We start from the raw sequence: 19,414 nt of genomic DNA on the forward strand, positions 1-19,414 counted from the left end.
TTTCGCAGGCGTGTATAGCTCGCATCATAATTAACTTGAAAGCAATTTCGACCCCTGGACCCTGGTGGTGCTTAGTGGAAATAACGGCGGATGGTGTTTTGGTCATCTATTTAGAGTTAGAGGGGGAAACTCTCGTTCAGAAGGCGTTGTTTCTCTCTTCCCACTTCGCGTGTTCATGTAGTGTTCAAGTGAACTTTGCACGCTGCTGCCCGCGTGACAAAGGTCCGTCCGTCCATACATCCATTTATTTATTTATTTGCGTGGTAGAAAGTGATCATGTGCTCTTCACAATTACATTGTTTATTTTACTTCACATAGTAGGATCCGGGTAGGAAACTGTTTGGCAAAACGCTGTTACTTCACGGAGACTTTTTTTTGAGGCACGCCTTGGAGAACTTGTGGTGTATGGTCTGGTTCGCTTTCTTCGCTTCCCTTTTGAAGACTTTCTTGCAGCACTCATCAAAAGTCGCGTTTGCTGCGGTGCTGCCAGCGACCCACAGGAGGACATCTTCGATATGCACAGATAGAAAACGCAATAATGTATAATATTAACTAACAATTCCCTTAATTTGCAACGCTAAAGTACTAATGATCTAGCTCATCTAAAACTATTCATCAGTAATTCACGTTATTCAAGTTTATTTTTGATCCACTTAAGCCCATTTTCGTACAGGTTACGCGGCCAAGTCGATTTCCTGTGGGAAAAAGCCCGTATCCTATTGGGCGACTAATTATGAAAAATTCATGGATTAAATTTTAATTCGATGTTTCCGCCAATATGCAAGACTCACTGCGCAAGCCTCAATGTGGGTGGTGTAGTGACTTCACGTTTCCTCGCATGACTCGAGGAAACATGGTCACGGCAGTAGAGCATGCGGTTACAGTCCTGTTTAACATAAGAAGGAAACGAAATCTAATTCATCAACTACTGCAGCATTCTATGCCGCAGCGTAGTGTTACGCGGCCAGTCTTAACGGAAGTCCTGTTCCGATATGTAGAAGCCCGCTAGTATAGCGCTACAGATCAGCGCGCAGAAACAGAGCTCACTGTTATCGTACGGTTCCCTCTTGCAAAGCGACGCTAGCGCCATAGTTTAGCGTAAGTTCGGTGGTCGTTTCCGTTCGCTCCCATCCTGACGTCTCCGGAGTTGGACAGCATGCGAACGAACAGTTCCACCAACTGAGTGAACGAGGAATTAGCAGACATTTTGGGTGACAGACACGCCGGTTCCAATCCGGTCGCTATGTCGTGAAATGCGGAAGCGAACCAACTCCACGACATCGGCGACGTCATCGCTGAAGGGCCTCCTCATTGGCCAACAGGAATGCAGTACTCCTATTAGCGCTGAAAAAGTTGACACGAGCTCAACTCCGGCTAGCGCTAATCTTTAGCGGTTTGGAGTACGGCGAGGAGGAAAATATAGCGCGATTTTCTAGCGCTATATAGCAAATCGCTGCATGTCGGAACAGGCCTTTTGCCATGTATAGGTAATTAGTGATTTAGTGCATACTCTCTTCCATAGAATGTTCGTCTGGCCGTATTACCCACCTGCAAATGGGGCGCTTGTTCTACACTCAGACTTTCTTACAAAAATTTATATCGAACAACACAGAAAGCATCCAGCGCGCATACGGTTTTGTTTCAAGTCTGAAGGCATTTTAAACAAAAAGACACTGGTTTCAATGAGGCACTTACTCTTTTCATCCGGTGCGACGAGCACGCTACAGGTCGAGTTGTCGGTGTACCATACGGGAAGGGAGCCTGTAAGAAAGATTGTATGTACACAGCATGAATTCACGGGGCCTGTGGTTTTCGGCACTTTCGAGAAAATGCAGAAGAACACTCGTTGGATATTCTTTCGTTAGATGCAAATGCCGAATATTCCGACTAAATATGGGGGGGGGGGGGGGGGGACATGTTTATTAAGAAAAAGAAAGGAAAGGTGACTAATTATGGGCCTTCATAGTCGATTCCAGTGATGTGAGTCTGCACACTGCTACCTGAATTCAACGGGCTGCAAAATACGATTAAATTAATTTCCTAATGTTTCAGACTGTTTCAAAATTAAATATTCCGGTTGCATGTAACACCAGACAACCACTGTTCAGATCGCACCTCCAGTTTAAATCCGTTGTTTCTTTTTTGCGCGGACACCGCCTTTAAAGAACAACAACAATTGCTCTCTGCGGTGTGTAACCTGTGCGCAAACGTATTTATGGAAACCTGTCCGGCAAAGCATCCGCGCCGTCTAGCACCGCCCCCGCGTGACGTGAAAAAACCCCTCAGCTTTTCTTTTCCCTCTGCTCACGCGCCGTGTACGCACAAAAAGGCGATTCAAGGAATGAGCGCCACCATTAGTGCTGCCACACCGTGTTAGTCACAGGAACTGTGTACGTTTCGGCTGCCATTTGCCGGGTTCCTTCATTTTTCCGTCTGTGTTTTCGTTCATTCTCATGTTCGTTCCACTTAATTTTGTGCCGGTTCATTTTCTCCCGCTCGGGAACCGGTATAAAACAGATATCGCATCGGTCAGCACTCCTCACGTGAACAACCGTGCATATCGCGCGCGGAAGCAAGCAGTGTTCTTGTTCCATGATCTTTGCAGCGTTGACACGCTACTGTGATGTTTACCGAATGACTAGTTATATTACGTTGTTACGCGGTGGCTTTGCGACGTACTTTTGCTGCAAGAGACCCAATTTAGTTGCTACGCGGACATGGCAAGATTTTCAGAGACGCAAAATATTCGATGATATTTTAGCTAAGGGTGTTGTGGAACTGTACTGAACTGTGCTTTCCTGCGACATAGTTTTGTGCGCTATGACGGACGTGTGGCCCGCTTCGACCTCTTTATTTGGCAAAAAAAAAAAAAACTTCGCCTTCTTAACGTCTACTCTCCGGCTACAGCCAGCGAGACTTCTGCGAATATCGCTCTGCGTAAAACTGTGCATGCATGATATCTGTGCCACGCACCGTGAAAACATACTCCTGTCACACTGCATAGGGCGGAAATCCCGCTGCTGCGTGCACAGCTTGTTATGTGCTGACGTCTGCAGTATTGTTCTGCTGAGAGGAGACCGCCGTTCCATTCTGCGACGCCTCGTGACACCCCTGGCTTCCCGCCAATGGACAACCGACATTCTCCCCCCATCTATGTTGAGCAGAGTTGATCCAACGCTCGCTTTCCGCATGCCATGAAACACTTCTCGCCAAGATGCCGCATTAATCCACCGAATGCGCCTCGATGTGGTCTTTACAGCTCAGTGGCGTTACCGCTTGAGACAAGTTGACTCTCCCACCTGCTGCCACTGTGGTGCTCTGGAGGATATGGAGCACATTCTTCTTCATTGCCCCCACTACCAACCTTCCCGAACCGCACTCCCCGAGTCTCTTCGTCAGCTGGACTCTCGCCCCTTCTCCCTGTCGAAATTGCTTGGTCCCTGGCCTAATCCAGCCCAGCAACGATCTGCGCTCAAAGCTTTTTTGACATATCTGGACACCATCGGACTTCGATCGTTATTGTGACGGGGCTCGTTATTTTATTCCCCACATCCCCACCAGCAATGGGGTAGAGTATCGCCTCTGGAGATGAACCTCCCCATTCTCCAACGTCAAAATAAAGATGTTGTTGTTGGTTATGTGTTTTACGAAGTGTTGGCAACGTTGAAGCTGGTAGCCGCTGATCGCTTTCGATGTTGGAATAGACGGCGCGCGCGTGAACACCGGGACTCTAGAGACGCTCTCAGGCAGGTCTTAGCTGTTCTACGCCAACCTGGCTCTCGCAGCCATGACACTGCATCTGATATAGCGGATGTGCAGAGGCACCAGATGGCCATGCGAATACGCTCCTGGGACAATTTCGCAGAGCAGCGAAACGTCAAACGCTGGTGTCGGGAAGCATACTGCTCCCGCTTGCTCCTCTGGCGCTATGTGGCAGGAAGCCCGGCCCCGGATATCGCCATTGTCCGGTCAGCTGTCGGCACACTTCTCACACAACCTGATGACATTCGAGCTGTAATGCGTGAGTACTGCGCGGCCCTTTATCAAGAGTCATCATCCAACGAGCCGGCGGATAGCCCGGAGTACCCACTCCCGGTGAAAGAAATGGAGCTTGCAGACTCAGGGCCGCTCACGCAAAATGAACTTTTGGCCGCTGTTTCGTCAATACCGAACGGGAAGTGCCCCGGCATCGATGGCCTCCCAGTCGTGTTCTACAAACGTTTCTGGAGGGTAATTGGCGGTGGTTTAACTCGTATATGTAATCAATTCTTGTCGCGAGCCCCGCTGTGCTCCAGAATGCAGAGTGGTGTAATTGTCCTTCTCTGCAAGGACGCGTCAAGAAAGCAGGACCCGGATGCGCATCGCCCCACGTACTTTTGACTTGCGACTACAATATTCTAGCCAATGCACTTCTACGTGTTTCGCCGCAGTTGGAGAAGGTCTCGCACCCATGTCAAGCCTGTTCGGTCCCTGGCAGGTCATCGGTCCTCCACAGGATGGCCATTCGTGACGTCACCCAGTGGCTAAACCTCAGACAGTTAACAGCGATGTTACCATCGTTCGATTAGGCAAAAGCTTTTGACAGAGTGCGTCATTCGTATCTGTTTTCCATGCTTACAGCTTACGGCTTTCATGAAGCGTGGATTCGCTTTGTGGAAGTGTTGTACCTTGGTGCGAAAAGCCTGGTCTCCGTTGCTGGTGGTCTGTCGCGTCCAATTGAGATTACGCGCGGTGTACGGCGGGGCTGTCCCCTTTCTCCTGTATTGTACGCTATTGCAATCAACCCGCTCGTGGTTCGTTTAAGCTCCCTCCCTGTCCTTCTTAGACTGCCTGGTGGTTGCCCCCTCCTGTTTTCACATAAGCAGATGATATCTCTGTCAAGCTACCAGGGGAAGCTTGCCTTGAACCTGTGCTCTTTCGACGATTTGGTAAAGTGTCTGGCGCACAACTCAACCGTTCTAAACGCGGTGCCCTCTACATTAATGCGCAACCTTCCCGCATTGCCTCCTATGGAGTACCCTCAAAAACTCTACTCAAAATCCTCACTGTTGTCTTCGATGGTTGTGGGATATCTCGTGGATAAACTGGCCTAGAGTGCTTAAACGTTCCTCGGCTGGTCTCCGTGAACCCAAGTCTGTAGACCTCCTCTCACTTTCCGTGCCCGCTTACTGGCCTCTTGGTACTACGGCCGTCTGTGGTTCCTCGCCGCTGTATGTCTGCCACCTGCAGTCATTCGAGTCGCCATAACTCACAACGCGTTCCGTTTCCTGTGGGCTGGTTCTGTTGAATGGGTCAGGAGGTCACGGCTGTATCTCACGCGTGATGGGGCGGGTTGGGCGTGCGTTGGGGGAGCGATGTCCAGCACTGCAGATCCGTGCTCCCTTTGAGGCGCTTCATAGTCCTGATCATCCAGCGTGCGCTTTGGTGCACTATTTCCTCGGTCATGCCGTGCGGTGGTTCACCAATATCACTGACAGCCGTCTGAAATCAGAAGTACCTTCTCCCTTTTCACAGCTTGCATAGCTGCCGTCAGAGGCGTACGCGAGATGTCCCCAGACGCTGACATATCTCTTTGGGAAGCCAGGGATTTCTACGCTGCACTCATGGAAGCGTTGCTGGTTCCCTTCCTGCCTGGTGCCGTGGGTGGTGCTTCCGGGAGCGCCTGGCGACGTATCACGGCTGGCTGGTTGGACGCTCGTCGGGCGAGTCTCCAGCGGAAGCTGGCTCATGGTGTCCTGCCGCTCCGTGAACGTTTACACCGTTTCCATATCTGGCGCACGGATCACTGCCCGTCTTGTGGCATCTCGGAGTCGCCAGAGCACTGCTTCCTTCAGTGTCAGATTCCGCTGCTCCTGTGGAACAGAGTGGCGGTTGTTTTTGATCTTCCAAGTGTCGAATGGACCACTGTAAGGTTCATGGAACCGTTGCCGGCTGTAGCAAGGGATCGGAAGCATTTGACATGTCTGATTGCGAAAATAAATGTCCAAATTTGGATACGCCGGTGCCGGTTAGCCTTCGGTGGCCCCGACTGCGGGAGTTTAGGTCTGTTTCAGGCAGTTCGTACTGGATTGACTACGCGCGCTGATCACCAGGGAACACACAGTGCTCCGCATAGAGTGCTCCCGCCGCTGGCTTCGCTCCACTCGCATCTTCCACTATGATCACGGTGAGGGGCACATTCTGTTCTAGCCAGTTTCCTAGACTTGTACTGTCCTCCGTCGCGACTCTCCCGTATATCATTGTTCGCATAGTATGGCCCGTACAAACAGCAATCTTCCTTAGGAGCGTTGTTATCCTGCCTTTCAGCATAGTGCGCTTCTAGTGTTCCTGTTTGTGTAAAGGGGCCTACCTCCATAGGTAGCTCCCCTGCTCGATGACAATACACATTATCCTCTCCTTTCTCCTCTCAGGTCTCCCCTCAACTCCGCGTACGCGGTGGAGGGTTGCGAAAGTGAGCTGGTCCTTCAGATTTTGGAGAAGAGCCCCTGGATAATACGGTCCGCCCACGTGTGGGCCATGTCTTTGAATGCGCGGCCGATAACAAGGTCGCCGGGGCAGTACCGCTTGCGGTGCCGTTCCGGAAAGATTTGTCTTTGCTTAAATCCTCTCCCTCCTGTTCCGTCCTGAAATTGTTGTTTTTTTGTGCGTTCCTCCGTAATTGACTTGCATTTGGTAAAACTGACCCTCACGAGCGAAAGTCGTTGTACTTGGAGATATGCTTCTGCAGCTTTTCTGTAAGAGCGGCCATTGCTAAAAGGGAAGTAGGATGCTGGACCGGAACCAGAATTGACTTGCTGCGCCGTAATTGATTGTTATGGACGTCCGTGAACTGACTGCTGCGTGAAATATCAAGCCTACTCCGATGTAGTGAATCACGCGCTACGAGCAGGTGCGACGTATAGAATTTCGCTAAATACGCTAATTTACACTAAAATACGCTAATTTCGCTGTAAAAAAAGCTCGAGTTGTTTCGCTCTACTGCATGGGCCGCCTCGCACAGGTTCTTGTCGCGCATGTCTATGACTCAGTGGCTCCATCGGTTGCATCACTTCCAAAGCTTCATGCCGCCATGAGCTCCTATATCACCGCAAGCTGTCCTGTATTCTACCAAGTCATTCACTGGCTTCTTCTCCTAGCGTACTGTCGGAAGCTGTGGTTCGCCAAGAAGTGGAGAACAATGGGTCCAATAGCGGGCACACGCAAGAGAAACATGTCGTTGTCGGTGCTGGTCGGCTCGTGGCTCCCTGGACCTCCGCGTGATGTGATGGTTTGCGTGAGATATCATGCCCACACGAGACCATCTTTTGTTGTGGAACCTTGTGTCGACAAACACTTGTCCATGTTGTCGAGACGTCGAAACGGACAATCATGTGCTTTACGAGTGACACACGGCGAGGATCTTTTGAGGTCTTGTTCGCCATCACTCAAATGTCGTTTGTCCTGTGACATTCGACAGTCGCCGTCCGCACGACCGCCTTAGTGTTATTGTGACTGCTCGTAGCGCCGTCATATTGTGGACAACGCGCTCTAAAGTGGTGGCACAACGCCGGAATCGAGCCCCATTGTTCTTGTTGCTGCGACGCTTGCGCGTGGATATGACGAACTTCCTGCAGCGAGAACTACTCGTGCTCGGACGCGATCGGATCGATAGGCTATGGGAAGCGCAACCCTCAGTTTGTGCACAGGACGGTCATGTTTCAAATTGGAAGCCCCATTGTACATAGTGTACATCGTATAATTATTTCTCTTCATACTTTACACTTGGACATATGGTATAGCCTACATACTTATGAATTTTATATGTATATAGTGTGCATAGTTATATAGTTGCATAGTGTGGTACCTGTGCGTGCCGTATATAGTGCATAGTGTTGCCATCGAATTAGTGTGTGAGTACAGGTTTTGCATTACGTTCATAATATGTTTTCCCTTAACTACAACTGGGTGACCATTAACCGGATGGTGACTCCATATCACGACCTACAAGATTATAGCGACCATGTCATAATCGGCAAACCCAATGAGAAGCTCGTCTGCACGATCCGCTAGGGGCGCTACACATCGGCCCGCGAGATATGCATCACGATTGGACGACGGAAATTTGGATTTCGAACGCGCAGAAGCGGACGCACAATTACTGTAGCAGACGACAGCAACAGTTCCTATGAAACGCGTAGAATGGTGATGATAATCAACTTTAGAAGGAAGCATCTATTGTGCGACATCCACCGCTTGTATAAAAATACTAAGGTAAGCTAAAGTACAGAGTACTGTAGAAATTGAGGAAACAGTAACCGGGCCGATGAGTAGCGCCATCGCTTGCCTCCAAATGCGGCGCTGGGAAGGGGTCCGTATGACATGGTCGCTATGATCTAGTAGGTCGTGCTCCAGATACATCATAGGAGCTGTCGATGAACATGCGGTGGTGGTGATGGCGGAAGGGCTCGCCGTTGTCGACCTCACAGAGGTGGGCAAAACTGGCAAAAAAGGTGGGCTTTTTATTTTCGGCCTTCTCACTTTGGGCATTTTGAAATTTCGACTGTTTGACAGTTCGACGTTATCTTTCGGTCTTTTGATCCTCGGCCTTTTCACAGCATCCGCGGCCAGGACACACGACCAAAAAAGTCGCCAGCCGCCAAATCAGAGAACATTCCGCCCGCTAAGTTGGCAACGCTGGCCACGGGTCACATCCAAATAGACAACCTACTTCCGGTGTAGCGAAATCCTCGTTCACAGTTCTAACCCAGGTTAGCCACAAGCTCGATGACCGCACTATTTTCCGCTGCGGAACTAGAGCCGTCGACTTCGGGGGGACAGTGGATTTTAGAAGATTCATTTCGAAGCGCTTATATTTTAAAGCCTATTTTTGGAGTTTATTTCGACAGTGTGGATTTTCTACTGATTTATATTGAAGATACTATTTTGGAAGTTTGATGTTTAAGAGATTTATTTTTGAACTTTTACATTTTCAAAACTATTTTTGACTATACATGATTTATATGGGCGTCATCTCTTTCTACGTGTCGTAGATAGCGAGACACAAGCCCTCGAACGCACTCCCGAGCAAAGCGCGGACGTCATAGAGCTTACAGTTGCGAACATTCGCATTGGCAACCGTAAGCACGTGACTTCCCGTGCGCTGCACGTCTGGCGGCGGTGAGGTCTGTAATGTCAGAGTCGCATGAGTTTCGGTATCCGCGGGGCACATTTTCTCCGCTTCTATTGCACTCTTCGCTGTAAAACTTTCATTGCAGGTTCACATCGGTAAAAAAGACCGTTCTTTATGTTTATCTGGGATAACCTGGGATGACCTGTCGCAACCCCTTTAACTTGTAACGGGTAGGTTTGGTCGGGTAACTTCCCCATCCCTGGTACAATTAACTGGTCCCGAGCATGGCTCGCATACACGATCCTAGGAGAACCCACCGAATTCTACGCTGCCGACTTTGAGATGATTACCGTCTCCAACGACGGTTGTTACCTCTTCAACTCTGGAAGATCAAATGAACATCATTCAGTCGGACTCATTAAGTGGCATAACAACTCACACGACGACAATTAGTTTCGCTGTAGAATTTAGAATGAAATTTATCTTTTTTGCCATTTCACTTTTTCTTTACTTATAATTTTCCCGTGGATCTGTGATCATGTCTAAATGTGTCTAAACTTACCTGCGATCATGTCTTTGGCACGTGTCGCTGGTAATTCATTCTGTCCGAAATGACAGAATGAAGGGAACCAGCGACACATGCAGGGAGCCCTTGTGACACATGGAGAGCACACGAGGATCACATACGTGTAATTGTACGTAATTACACATACGTGTAATTGTACACCTAAACCTTGTAAACTGAAAACACACTGGGGGTACGTATCACACAAACCTTCTCAGTAGTTTCTCAGAATGGCAAGCACGGTGTGTGTGTACATTACACACTTTCGAGGACGATGCTCTAATAGATGGGTGTGAATTGGGTGCACATCTACACTAAGGGAGCAATAAAGATGTATACGTTTAAGTGTGTTTTGCCTCTTAACTGCAGTTAGTATGAGGTGCGGGTAAGCAGCAGGGGCATTACCCGTCTAATACGATATGAACGCTTTTCTAAATTTTCACCATGAAAGACAGCGGTTGCGGCAAGATGAGACAATCTACATTTTTTTAATTTCTTGTTCCGTGCTTATTTTAGACCGGCGACGTCCGTTCTTCATGTACAGGTCAGAATCTCTAGACCCATGAGAACGTGCTTATGGCCAGTGTTTTTTTTTTTTTTTTTGAAAAGCACGAACAATAAAAAATTCTTATCCAATTGCAAATTGCTTGCCCCACCTTCCCCCAACTATAACCGTAACGCCGTTACTATTTGTCCAGACTAACTGTAACTTAGTGAAAAAACGGAACTCGAGAAAGGGACAGAGGAGGGACGACACGACACGTTCTCTCTCGTGTCATCCCTCCTCTGTCCCTTTTCTCGGGTTCCGTTTTTTCACTATGTACCAGCTGACCTGCACCCTTGCCCTTTTGTCATTAACTGTAACTTAGTTGCTTTTATTAGTAACTTACCCATGATTGGTGTGGCTCATAGCGCATAAAAATCAAGATTGCGACAAGGGACCATCGAACAACATAAATCTGTACCCATCGTATCATCAACGGGTTGGCGTGTACTTAGCTAAGGAAAATGTTAAAAATCCAAATATATCTTCTTTGACTTACCGCCTTAATCCGGTACTGGTGATCAATGTCGCTGTCTTATTATCATCCTTCGTCTCATTTGCCTTCATATACGTGCAATTTTTCACCTTGTCTGAAGTTGCCTTGAAGAGATAGAAGGTCTCCTTTTCGAGTGCCTTCACCACCTGTTTGAGAGTCCTCGTTGTAACCACTTATTTTAGAATTTCCGAAACTGCTTTCAGAAAATGGAGAGAGAAGGATGAGTACTTAAAGGAGCGTGGAAAGGCTAAAAAATAGACGTTAGAAGGATTACACCGCTGGGACACATATTCGCACAAAAAAAAAAAAAAAACGAGTGCAGCACCCAATCCTGGTGCGGCGTTTTCCTCGGCTGTCAGTCTGTGATGTCACGTCATCCTCCCAATAGGAGGTGCTCTCTCTCTCTCTTGCGTTGTATATGACGTTACTCGTCCAGCGTTTGAAGCACAGTAATTCATCGGTCGCGTCTTTCCCGCGCCGGAGGCAGGTCATTATCGGCAGCCAATAAAAGTGTTCGGTTTATCTGACGTCGCAACATGCCAGAAACAGCTGGGACATATCGCCCCGCCTCGCGCACTCTTGCAAAACTCCTTTTTCTCATGAAATGATCGCTTCCCGAAAGAAATATTCGGCGTGGCAGTCCTGCCGAAGGCATGTTCACATCAAGCGCTTAAAATATATATATGTTCGAGATAGTGCCATGCTCCTCTGAATTCGAGCGGTGAAAAACGACTTTCACAAATTGAGATTTTCACAAAGCCACTAAATAAGTCCAATTTCCGAGCTACATTTATTTATGTCGGCGATATTGCCAGTCTGCCAATTACATCACTAGTTGGTAGAGCCTTGCGAGCTCCTACTAGAGTGACACAGGTTTGAATCGCGGCACAAGCTGCGCTGCCTCGGTGTTTTCTTCAGACGCTGCAAGACAGATGTTGGCATAGTTCCCTGTGAAGTGTGCCCAGTTCGCACGGTCCTCCCGGACAACACGCCAGTGGACAACACACAGGCCTATTGAACGCTGGTGCTCGCTGCATGGGTATCCAATGGGCTGTGGCCACCACAGGGAAACATCCCATGTCATCATCACTCCTCCATCATTTATTGTTGTTGTTGTTGTTCGACGCATGAAAACTTTATACATAGATGGTTCTCGCTGGTCCTTGACATCCTTGAGTCCCTTTTATCTGGAAATGCTTTTCTTTTTTTTATTTGGTCGGGAAAGTAATTGATCTGGTGTCTTCTTCTCTCTCCAGCGGAACTGCATTGCAATGTCCGGTTACCCGGGATCATAACCATAGTTTCGATATCCACAGGGGTTAGCACTCATTGCAATAGAAATTAGTCCCGAAAACTAGAAGCGTGAGAAATGCACGACGCCCTCTGTTGTGTTCACCAGTATTCGTTTGGATGCTGTGATCATTCACGTGTGTGATCACGGATAAGTCACGTTTGTGAATGGATCACTTTTGTGGTAGTCCCTATGTGTTAGGTTGCGTGACAAATGTAGCCTAGAAATGCCTTTGGTCGACCCAGAACGCATATTACTCTTCCGTGAAACACGGAAGCGCCAGTACCGCCGTTAGCACGGCGATACTGGCGCCCCCTGGATTCTCTTGTGGTGGCGCGCGGAGAAAAAGCGTAGATGACGATCTTCTCAATTTCACACGTCATCGCGTGAACTCTGTCTCGCGTACGGGCTACTTCAGTGAATGTGTGCAATGCCAAGCTGCAGAACAACTGATATAAATGCTGGAAATAACTTAGCCTTGCCACTATAGGTGGCACTGACGGCAATGAGCGAGGGCACCCCCTGGGAAGCCAAACGAGCCCATAGGCTGCCGTGCGTCCCGCTGTGTGCACTTCAAATTATATGGCGCGATTCCCAAACTTATTGCTGAGACAAAGCAAGTCCGGGAAACCACAGGGATCACACACTCTGTGTAGAGCCAACGCCACCTAGATACACGAGGACTGCTTATTGCCTCCTCTCTCTCCTTCGCTACGTGGGCATATAAAGTCAGAATTTGTCAGCTATTGCGATTCACAATTCTGCGAATTCAAGAACTCGCAAACGATTGCAGCTATAGCTTGGAACCTGCAGACCTGAATATGTCTACAAAAAGCACGGCACGTTTTCCAGAAAATCTATTTTGAGGAAGATATGGGGCCTTTTTTGAGCTTTAATTAAGGAGATTTCCCATTTAGTACGCAGGGAAGTTCAATCACTACTCGCAGACGACGGTGGTTCGTCTTCATGGCCAGGACCGCTGAAAGCACGTTCGTGATTGGCTGTCGCCGTTGAAAACACGATCCCAATTGGCTAACTCTTAGTTTTTTCGTCACGTCGACAAGTAAGCAGGCTTTCTCTTTATTTAGAGGATGTTGGCAGAGCGCGCATCGCACACACCTTGAATGAGTGCTAGCATTCCATTACGAAGCAAACCTGTACGACCCTTCCAGCCGGGAGTATTACCCTTAGAGAGTACACTGTAAACTTTTTCACACCTTTAAAGGTGTGCGCTATGCACATTCAATCTGGTTGCGTAACATTGCGTCTCCGGTATGATATTTTACAAAATTCGGAAAGCATTACTAAAGATCAAATGTCAGTGCAAATCTTGCGTCCATTATGTCTGGGATATTGTCGGTACGAGCTAATGCATATATGCATCGCTATCGATAATCGAGCACGCGCAAGTGTTTACAATACTGTTGAACAATGTTGAGATGTTGAAAGACTACATTTTTGGAGGACAGACAACACTCGAGTAAAGTAAATTTGTGCGAAACCGTGCTCCATTATGATGTTACCAAAATTACACCTAAAAAGACGTGCGCCATGCACGCTATTACACCTTTAAAGGTGTGAAAAGATTTAGAGTGTATGACACTTAGACCCCACCCAACACGGGGCAGAATTTGCTCTCTCAATAGAACTGGCCATCTGTCCGTTGTGGCACATTAACAGAGTGCCGCCTTACCTGCCATGCCACTTGGTCCTTTGCCTTGGGTTTACAGTCGCTCTGTTTCTTGGGACTGTTCGCAGCAGCAAGAAGCACAACGGAGAACAAGACGGGTACAAGGTACATCTTCGACTTGGGGCTGAGGAGAGATCGACACCCGGTGTATTACTGACTTATATGCGCATTGCAAAATATTTAGCCTTAATAAAGATACGAAGACATATGTCATACATGGACATACCTAGGACACATGCGGTCTATTGCTATCTTGTTTCACATTAATGTTTCTCTTTTGCAGGTGGCGCTGACACACTATGCTTTATGTCAAGCATGCAAAGCGCTCTGCTGTTCATGTACTTTTCAATTCTAGTTTGTTCATTTCCTCAAAGCTCTTTTTTGAACGCCGTAGGCCTTCGATCCTTATTGTGAAGGGCTCATTACTTTATTCCCCACATCACCACCAGCATTGGGTATGTATTCCTTCCCTTGTTCTAACTCTGCAGACAAGACGAGATCACAGTGGCTGCATGACATGACACCCTACTCTCTGCTCCACGCAGTGGATCCGTCTCTCTCTCTCCGTCACTTCCTCATCGCCTTCCGCGACACTACGCATCTCTTCTTCACCATATGCGGCTGAATGTTGCATTTACCCCACTTATGAGGCAGCGCCTTGGCTGTGCGCCATCGGACCTTTGTGCAATGTGCGCGCTAACCTCCACCACCTACCTATGAAGTGCCCTGTCTATCAGTGGGGGCGTGAGATCCTAGCTGCAGCCACCGTCTCTTCACCATAGCCAAGGTGCCGGGTCCCCTGCTCCAGTAGCGTTCATATGCACCAAAGTCTCCGTTACCTTTGGAATTGCCTGTCATCAACAGGCCTCTCCACCCTTCTTTGATCACCTGGATCCTCATCTCCATCATCATCTCTCACTATCTACAAATAGCATTGGAAGCAGCGCCTTTCCTGCTGTCCGGCATCAGCCCCATCTCATCATCGTCTCATTATATGTGTGTGTGTGTGTGTTGATTTTTTATTAGCGCCACGAAGCAAACAGCATACAAACGAGGACAGATGGGGAGAGGACAGCAGGAAGGAATGGAGGACAGGGCGTTGGTGCTGCAGACTTCAGGGGGAACTTTGCCGACATTCGTCTGGAAAGACTGCCGGAAAAGCTTAGACAGCAGAACTGGTGGTAGGGCTCGAACCCACCACCTCCTGTTCTTCCCGACGATCTTGGCTACCACCAACGAGCAGACGCTTTAGCCCGCTCAGCATGCCGCTAGTTCCTGGGTGTCTCCACAGCGCGTCTTACTTGATGTCGGCCACGTTGTCTGGGAACGCGGACGCCGTGGAGTTATAGCGCAGGCGGTGTTGCTGCGGAGCATTTGCACAAGCATAGGGTTCGCAGATGTGCTGCCACTACTGCGAGAGATACAGGCGCGGCAGCCGAAACTGAGGTACGTAATCGGCGTGCGCAAGATAATGTCAGGCAGAGATTTTCCCAGGACTCCATACATCCCTCGAAGACCCCCAAAAATCTTGCAACACGCCTTAAACTGCCTGTCAGAAAGGCTGAAAAGCTAGAACAGTTGCAAGTATGGGTGTCCCCCCCTCCCTTATGGAACACCAACTCCCCGAGACGAAAATCCTGTGAATCTTAGCGATGCTGGGAAGCCTCGTGCGACAAAGCGTGCCGCCATCACACTGGTCCAGATGCTTTCAAAATGTGCACCAAATAGTACAGCTCCCGTGGCTCAGTGGTTAGCGTGCTGGCCATGTCAAGTCGAGACTGGGAGGTACCCGGGTTCGAATCCCGGTGCCGGCTGTGCTGTCTGGGGTTTTTCCTGGGTTTTCCTCAGACGCTTTCAGACATATGTCGGCACAGTGCCCAAGTCGGCCCAGGACGCACATTCCCCCAGGGCGTCAGTCGTGACGTTGCCCACATACGTGAGGCCGACAACGGCAAGCCCTATCGCCATCACCACCACCACCACATTAACAAGAAGTGAACGCGCTTGCAGGCAGAACCCGTGTTTGTGCACGAGGCCCATGGCAACCTATGGTCCTGTTCAGGGGCGGATCCAGGAGTTTTCTGAGAGGGGGATGCAGGCACAGTAGTTACAGTTTGGGTCAATTAAACACTATATCAATTCAGAAATAGAAGAGGGGGTGAGGACATCCTGACCCCCTTCTAGATCCGCCCTTGGTCGTGTTTACCGTTGGGCCGCACATAAATCATATGCGGTCTAATGCCTGGTTCACATTGCCACTGTCTCCGTTGCGGGTACGGTACAGAGCGAGTGCGGGTGTCGTACGAAACGCTGTTCAGACACATGCGTTCTCACATTCGGAAAGCGCCTAGGTTCGACCAATCATGCCTCCTCTCTTTATACGTCTAGCTGAATCGAATGTTTATTTCACTTGTTTACGAAATATTCACAACATGGTTAAACCTCACCGAACGCTAACCATATCTATGGGCAGGTGACAGCCTCCGACACCGCTGAAACTGTTGTGAGCTACAGTTCAGTAAATCGGCATTGAAAAATGCAGCAATGTACATCACGCCGCGAATGTACGGAACACTGCGACCGGTCCCGTTCCACATCCACACTCACACGATTGGCATGTGCGCGCTTCTCCTGCAGCTCATTGGATGCCGCCAACCTTTGCTTCCTGGGGATCCTTTTGGTTGCCGCCAAAGAGGGCTCTGTTTTCATTGCGTCTCTCTTCTAAACGATTTGAAACACGGTGTTTCATTGGATAACAAGTTGCTTTGGCATTTCAGTGCCCCTTTGAGTATCCAGTTTGTTACTCACGACCAAATTCAAGCAAACAAGAAGTGCGCATGTGTAAACTGCAAAAGATTAGAAACAAAAAATACAGAAGACAAACAGATATAGGGGTACAAACACAGATTGAATGATCTGAAAGGAATCTGTCCATGCATGTACTGGGTTTGGCGTGCAGTAAAATATTGATTGTGAGACCTTTCATTGCGGTCTTGTTGCATGAATCTCCGAGAAGAGTCCCTGGCGGGACGTTACACGTAGCATAATAAACCTTTCTAGGTTGCCTCGCTGGACTTGGTGGCCCAAGGATAGTATATACAGGGTGTCCCAGAAAACGTGTCATTGAGTTATAATTAAAAATTACGCCACCAAGAATCATCCGGTTGACGGCATTTGTTCTTATTAGGTTTTTGCCCCCTCCTGATGTGCATGTCATGTAACCTAAGTTTAATTATGTAAATTTTTGCAAAGTGAACTCACAAATTTGCCAAGTAAAGGTCACTTTTTTACCCCACCAATATGAAGAGCATGCTGACCTCACTCAAACTCATGATAATTGACAGTGATATTCACGAGCTATCCCATCGGAAAAAATAGCCTAACAACATGCTTTTCGGAGCACCGGACCATAACGACTGATGACTTTTTTAGCGCAATCTCTCTCACTCCGACGAAAGGAAGTTAAGCAAGGAAGCAAGCCCACAGAGTGGTAGTAGAAAAAGTAACAGTCCCTAAAACTGCGAGAGGGAAAGCATTGTCCCAGCGAAAGTCGGACGCGATGGGTTAGGCCTCATGGTAGCAGCTCCTATCCTCCAAACGCCCATTTCCACCGACGTCCCAAATCAACCAAAAGCTCATTTCCTCCGAAACAATATTCGGAGCTTCTGGACTTTCGGTTGATCTGGGCACGCGGGTGGCAGTGACCCATATCCCCCAAATGATCTTTTCATCCCAACGCCCAGAACCACCGAAAGCGGGATACTTGAAGGGACACGCTTCCCCCGTTTGTCAGGGAGAAGAAGAAGGGTGAGCGGTTCTTGGGTGTGCGGGAATCCAATGTACTTCCTGCAACTGACTCAGAAGTGAAGTTTGCAAAGGAAAGCTATTGTTGATGTCGATCGCGTTCAAGAAGTGATCCGATCCGAATAGAGGGATATATTCTATATGAGTGACTGGAGCCCAGGCACTGTGTAGGTCATGATAGTGGAAGACGAATAGTAACAAAGCGCCAACGGCACAGGTCCCGAAAGAGGTTACAAAAAGGGCATCCTCCTTCACTTTTCTTTAATGCATTCTGTTAATACAGTTCAGACGTTCAGAAAACACTCTATTAACCGTCTGAAACAACCCCTAGAAAAAGCTTGCAAGCAGTATGAATGCATGAAACCAACATGTCGTCTGAACTGTCAATCTCATCAGAAGACGCTTGAGGTTTGTGTGTTTTCCGCCATCCCGCTATACATGTTCCGGCCACAGGACATACGATTCCCACCATGTTCTTTTTCCGTGCCTCATGACGCGGACCTCCATGAGCTTCCGAAGATAGTGCTTCTCCCGCGAGCCAACGTGCATACGAATAAAATTCATTTTCGAAATATATCTCGGCTCAGATCACTTCTTGAACGCGATCTCATTTGTACGCACCGAATGTCGTGTCATTTCTTCCCACCCAAGCTCAGGCTTCTTTAATATAGATTCCGTGCATCAGCTCTCATTTTTTATATCAGTCATATCTGTTACATCTCGCGGAGATCCAGATGCTAGATCTCTAAGGAGAATTATTAAGCACGGGAACAAAAGAAGCTGTAGAAGTCAGCGGACCGCATACATCACGTTAGAGAACATTGCGAGCACCAGATGAGCAGCACCCAGGGTCGGCTCGACGGCTAGGGTCACCTGAGCCTCTCTGGTGAGTTGCAGGAAGTACAGCTCGAAGCAGACTTAACTGGAACGCGACTTCGACGGCCGAATCGGGAAGAAGCCAACCTAGCGTCGCTTAGGAGAAATACAGGAAAATAATGTTTCGACTGTCCTACTTATGGCGAATTCTTGTGGTCATTTTAGGGCAACACCTAGTTTAGGCCTAGCACTCGGAAATTGCTAGGTCGGCGTTCCAGTTAAGTCTGCCTCAAGCTGTACTTCCTGCAACTCACCAGAGAGGCTCAGGTGACCGTAGGTCGGCTCCCGAGCTGGATCACGTGACAGTTGCTACCCGAACATGAGTGCCAGGGATCTAGCGGTTTTAGGATCAGGATCAGGCTCGCCTCATCCCTTAATCACTTAACTTAATCACTTGCACGCGTTAGGAGCTAACGAGAGGCGGGGCACTCGTCGAGAAGGGCACGTGATAAAACACGTGCACCGCGCTCTTCGCGCGATACGTGAAGGACGTGGGATACGTCACGCGCAATGTGTCACGTGCCCATCTTTTTGAATTTCCCGCCGCTCGTTAGCTCATAACGACCGTAACGACGATAAAGCGATTAAGCCCCAGGGCAGAGTTCGTACATTTGGATCAAGCTAGGGGCATTGCGGTCGCCGGTCTTCGGGTTCCGTCGTCTGCTAAATTACGTGAACTTCGGCGTGCGGGCCAATGAGGGCACTCGTCACCGTTGCAGTGTGGATTTGACAAATTCTGTGCGCTCGGAAAGCGCCACGCGAACATGCGAGGTTGCTTTGTTTCGACCAAGCGAACATGACTGTTCGGGATCTGGAAAAAAAGTTGCCACGAAATGACCACCCGAATTCGCCATTATGCTGCGAGGGTATCCGCTTTGGCAAGAGATGTGGACTCGGCATTACCTTCAACTGTGGTTATCATCGCGACGTTTGTTTGGGTTTGAGGCGATTATGTAAAGGTGTATGCTGACCGATATCACGCGGATACGATGCTGTTATCTCATTAACACACAAAGGTGGATACCAAATCCAATAGCCA

The 19,414-nt window shown here is 48.7% G+C and overlaps 1 protein-coding gene across 2 annotated transcripts in view; it reads right to left on the reverse strand.

The window, feature by feature from the left end:
- Positions 1-279: 279 nt before the first annotated feature.
- Positions 280-19,414, reverse strand: part of LOC135375538 (allergen Arg r 1-like) — a 30,637-nt gene continuing 11,502 nt past the window's right edge. Inside the window, exons 1-6 of one of the 2 annotated variants that reach the window (XM_064608221.1) lie at positions 16,303-16,490; positions 13,699-13,819; positions 10,718-10,860; positions 9,427-9,491; positions 1,696-1,761; positions 280-508 (exon numbers count right to left, since the gene is read on the reverse strand). In XM_064608221.1, coding sequence (XP_064464291.1) covers positions 360-508; positions 1,696-1,761; positions 9,427-9,491; positions 10,718-10,860; positions 13,699-13,819; positions 16,303-16,337 — 579 coding nt within the window. In that variant the 5' untranslated portion in view covers positions 16,338-16,490 and the 3' untranslated portion in view covers positions 280-359. Of the gene's footprint in view, positions 509-1,695; positions 1,762-9,426; positions 9,492-10,717; positions 10,861-13,698; positions 13,820-16,302; positions 16,491-19,414 lie in introns of those variants that run through there. The other variant, XM_064608219.1, reaches the window with a different exon arrangement.

Source organism: Ornithodoros turicata, chromosome 1, assembly GCF_037126465.1.
Source record: "Ornithodoros turicata isolate Travis chromosome 1, ASM3712646v1, whole genome shotgun sequence".
NCBI lineage: Eukaryota > Metazoa > Arthropoda > Arachnida > Ixodida > Argasidae > Ornithodoros > Ornithodoros turicata.